General features: G+C 41.5%; 1 protein-coding gene across 1 annotated transcript; it reads right to left on the bottom strand.

The window, feature by feature from the left end:
• Positions 1-402: 402 nt before the first annotated feature.
• LOC18104139 (FT-interacting protein 7) lies at positions 403-3,897 on the bottom strand. The gene has a single exon (XM_006375858.3). It carries the CDS (start codon positions 3,532-3,534, stop codon positions 544-546), a length of 2,991 nt encoding a protein of 996 aa, XP_006375920.2. The 5' UTR covers positions 3,535-3,897; the 3' UTR covers positions 403-543.
• Between the last annotated feature and the right edge of the window lie 1,222 nt (positions 3,898-5,119).

The raw sequence follows: 5,119 nt of genomic DNA on the forward strand, positions 1-5,119 counted from the left end.
GAATTGAGGTGAAATTGACACTTCTAGTTGAGATATATGTTTTTTCTGTTAAATTTGTCATTTTTTTTTTCTCAATCTCATTGTTAAATTTTTTTAATGGTCAATTGGGTTGTCTTTAAATTTACCAAGTCAATTAAGTCATGTTAAAATAATTTCTACATAATTTAACTTTAAACTCTAGCTAAATAAAAAGTCAAATAGGAGATTTAAAAGTTAATTTGATGAATTGGGTTTTATAATAATGTAAAAATTGTTTTTCACCGCATGAACATTTTTTTATATTAAAAATAATGGTACACAAGCCATGTAAACTAGTATTTTTAAATATCCATCCTTTCATCAACCCCATCTCATAAATGATCAAAATAATGGTAACCTTTTCCACATTATACATGCAAGAGGTACGCTTTACCGCCTTGAAAGCTTTATTTATTACTAAAAAATAACTAATAAATCGATCAATGGTTATAAACCACATTACAAAACACTTTTATGTGATTATAACTTCACAAAAAAAGTGAACCAAAATGTGCCACGACACTTCTAAAGAATTTGGTCCGAAAATGACGGCAGTCGCCTGAAAAAACTAACCGGGATAGATGGCATGTCGTCACGGAACCTTGGGTGACGGAGGTAATAGAACCCAAACCCTAATACAAACACCTTAAATGGAACCACATAAAATACCAATGAAGCAACTAAGCAAAACACCACAAAAATCCCAGTAGCCCTCGGATCCCTCCAATTCCACAAAGCTTCTAAGCGCTCCCCGTGGGCTGCAAAATCTCCTAAGAGTGTCTGGGCCCGGCCAGCTAGGGCCCGCAACCTATCATATCGGATACGAACCACATCTTGTGATCGTGTGGTTGGGAATCCATCAAACTCTTCATCAAGCTCATCAGGTCCCACCATGTCCACATAAGAGAGCCTCGAGTCCATGTTGAGTGGGACCCTTTGACGATAACGAAATCTGAACGCTAAGATCAGGAAGGCATACATGAATATGGTGGGGAGCACCAGATGTGGACATAACACAACAGCTACAAGCAGCACGTGCATAAGAACACTAGTGGGTGGGTGCACCCAGGTGCGAATCCCTTCAGTCCAGCGTGCCAAAGTTGCGACGCGTGTGAGACACCCCACCACCCGAAACCAATTAGCCTTGCTCCTCCTCATGCTCCACATGTGTGTGTCACTATCCAACATGAACTGGACCACTTCCTGGCCCAGTGGTGGCTCAGACCTGGTTAGCCGAGTAGTCACCAAACGCATTGCTGTATGTCGCAAAATGTCTTGCTGGGTTGGACCCATAGGCTTCACATAATGCATTCTAGGCAGCATTGGTGAAGTGTAAGCTTGGATTAGACTTAACCACGATGAGCATGAAAATCTAATGGCTATTTCGATCTCTCCCATTTTCTTGGCCCCACTAGGAAGTACCACCGTAAGAGAATATTGATTGAAGTACACTCGATTAGTATCAAGGGTTGATAAACGGATCCTTACTTTACCAACCCTAACATCTTTGCCTTGTTTTTCTGCAGCTTCATCATGCTTGTACCTTCCATTATCAAATACACCAATGGTTAGCACAGTGCAAGGATCATATACATCCCATGTGTATTGCTCGTTCCACCGTGGATTAAATTGATCGAGGATCGTACGGGTCCGGACCCACTTGGGCCCATACTTAGCCACCACGTAAGCATCAGTGGTCCCACGTGTACCATCCTTTGTTTTCACAGGAAGTAAATTAGTGGCTCCTCGGATTCCAACTTCAAGCAACCCAATTGGAGCCTTGGCTAGCTGTTTAGCTGCTGCTCGAACATCACTCGTCACGTGAGCTGCCTCATCTAGCACGTGATACCCACCTTCTAAACACACTCTCACGTGTATCCTTCCCGTGTAGGGTTTGGTGTCATCACCTACCAAATTAAACCATCTTGATTTAAGCTCTGTCCGATCATCTGTCCTCCTTTCTATGCTTGCCACGTGTATTTTAGCATGCCCCACTGACTGCCCATTAGTAACATCCTCCACTGTCACAGTCAAGAATGGCTCAAACGGCTCAGCCGCCACAAAAACCAAATCCTCATTCCAAGTCGGATTAGCCGAGCTAGCAGATGTTGACCCAATAGAAGTCCTACCAGTTTTAAAAAGCTGGGCCCCAAGTTGAGCTTTAACATAAAGTTCAGGGTTTCGAACCTTAGCTTCGGATCCCGAACCTAAATGCAAATCTTGGGTTTGGATAACCGTTAGTCTCAAATACCAAAGCTTTGGCGACAGATACACCTTGGCTCTGGTCTCCGGTAATAACCCACCTGAATCCGATTGCCAAGCCTCTTGAAATGCCTCATCAGCCTGAGTCCCAATCCAAACGGCGAGCATGACTTCATTTCCCGCAGAGCTCTCCGATTCCAAAGCGTACCATTGTGGAGCCAAAGGACTATCCGGGGGCACTCTCTTGGGCACCTCTTGCAAATCAAAAGATACAGTACCCAGAGAACACTCTTGTGTTGTTTCTTCATTCTCTTTCTTCTCTTCTGTCCAAACTGAAACTTCTAAAGAAGTTGAATTCAATCCTTCTTTATCGAAAGCGAAGACTTTATCCCAGTCTTTGTCACTCTGGCTCTTGGTTTTGATACTGTGTGTACCAATCATGAGCTTGGCATAAACTGGGCTTTTGGATTCATTGTTTGCTGTTTTGGCTTTCACTACTCGAACATAGAGAAATGGCATGCGATCCACCAGATCATAAGCGCTTCGACCTCGATCACTGGCTAAAGACCGGAGTTCAAGATCACCGATTGTTACCTCAGATCTTTTTACAATCTCTGCCTTTTCCTTTTCTTCTTTCGACGGCTTCTTTTCACTCTCGGCCAACGGCGGATTCTCCACCTTAACTGGAGGAGCTGCCTCCTCAGGTTTTTTGGGATTCTCCTCTTGTGGTGGTGGACTTGGTTTCTCCTCTTCTTTTTTTGCCTCTTTATTGGACTCCGTCTTTGGCTCTTCTTTCTTCTCCTCTTCTTTCTTCTCTTCCTCAGGTTTCGCCTCTTCTGCTGGCTTATTCTCTTCCGTCTCTGGTGCCTTCTCCTCAGGTTTCTGCTCTGCTGGTGGAGCCGGAGGATCTTCGTCGATGTAATAGACTTTCAGCCCCAGCTCTCCTTTAATCTGCGAAAACACGCTTCGTTTCTCCAACGGATAATAAACAAGAGTCTCTCCTCCAGATTTAACGAAAGCACTACCAGCAATCCTTACTTTGCCCAGAAAAGTGCTTCTTTTACCTGTCTTCTTGTCATTGTAAAGACTGATCTCTAAAGTCTCAGTAGCCATAGAGTCAGTATCGTGGACAAGAAACTCAAGCTTCTCATCCCACTCTGGATTCAGATCTCTGAGCTTGGTCTTTGTTCTCCTTCTTTGGCCATCAAAATCTACAGTAGCAAATGCACTTGCTGTTCCTTGGCCATCTTTTGGCATCAAGCTTCTGGCATTGCAAACCTCAACTATCAGTTTTCTTGTACAGGTTTCTGCCATTCTTTTGATCTTTGGTATCGGAAAAAAACAATCAAAGAGTTGTAATAAAATGAGAGAAATTAAGGATCAAGAACTGAAGAACAAACAAAATGGTTAAAGAAAATGTTTTTAGAGAGAGAGAGAGAGAGATTTTTCACTTTTTAGAGAGTGAACGGTAAAGGGAGTGATGATGGGTATAAAATGGAAGGGAGGGGCCAGATCGCAGGGTTTAAAAAGACATGAGGAGGAGCGTGGACACGTCAGGAACTACACGTAGGACAAGAATGGACACGTTGAGAGATCTTTGGGTTGCGAGATTTGGGCAGGTAGTACCGTAGTGGAGGGAGGCAAGAGCAGCGTGGGTTTTGCTGGTAGAACTGAGCAGCGTGCCTGGTGCTGTTCTGGGTAAATATATAGAAATATGTTTGCAGATGTAGATCTTAATAAGATTAGGGACTGGCTTTTGTGGTTAATTACTACAAGAATGTCTGTGCTCTTTTCATTTGGTTACTAACTGTGATGGTGAGTGATTTGTGAATTTTACTGATGGAAATCATGAACTAACTAACTGTGTCGTTAGTCATGGTAATTCATGCATGAAGATCAGTTTAAACAAGCAATTGTGTTTGTACAAGAATAATAGATTACAAATTGCCGTGGTTCTACTTCTAAGGCATACTGCACCTTCACATTCCAGCCTTGCTGCAAAATTATACATCTAACGGCACCTAGCTGCTGCTTCAGTGAAATTTAAGTGCATGCAGAGCATTAATGGATGAATGCCTTCACGGCCCACCTTCTTGCAAGATTGAAAGGTGAAAAGGAAGAGTCCAATAATCCTGAACGGCGAAGTCACATCTAGCAAGAGGACCACAGTTGAGATGGCAAATTGATCATGTCTCCCTTCAAAATCAAGACGATTAAAATGGCATTTTCGTAATTACATGGGCCAACAAGGCATCAAATCTATCTTAACACAGATCAAGATTCTCACAAAATCCAGTTCGTCTTGGCATGTAGCTTGCTAAGCCACTTTTAACAAATAAAGTAAAGAAGCACCCAAAAGCGGCCACTAGCATCTCTCTGCAAAAATGAACGTTGCTTTTGTTTTTGTGCCTCTCTTTTACTTCAGGGAGGATAATGGATCATCAACCTTTTACAGTGGTTCCGAGCTTTAACATGCTATAGAGTAAGCACTCCGCTCCATGTTAATAGATTAAAAGCGCACGTACGTATCTGACACAGATGTTTGCCGATATACTATTAATCTTGTTTAATTTAAGTATATATATCCTATCATGCATTTCTTGGCCACGAAGTTTAGGGAGGAAAAAACCCCGTGGTTTCAGATTTTGGGAAATAAATTACTATAAGAGTTTTAGATTTGATGATGTGCCAAAAAAATTCAAGAAGTTTGAAAAAAAAAAGTTTACATGTTAGATAATCAGTTGATATTTTAATTATAAAATCTTAATCTGTTCATTCTTGTCAAAGTAGTTGTTGGTTGGTGCTTAACATTTTTTATAAATTCGGAAACTCTTCGATACTTAAATAAATATCTCTTTGAGAAAAAATACATTGATATTTTAAAAATAAAATCTAAAAA

The sequence above is a fragment of the Populus trichocarpa genome, chromosome 13 (genome assembly GCF_000002775.5).
Source record: "Populus trichocarpa isolate Nisqually-1 chromosome 13, P.trichocarpa_v4.1, whole genome shotgun sequence".
NCBI lineage: Eukaryota > Viridiplantae > Streptophyta > Magnoliopsida > Malpighiales > Salicaceae > Populus > Populus trichocarpa.

What these genes read in the sequence shown, in the direction of transcription:
- LOC18104139 (XM_006375858.3), bottom strand. Translation starts at nt 3,534, where the DNA reads ATGGCAGAAACCTGTACAAGAAAACTGATAGTTGAGGTTTGCAATGCC.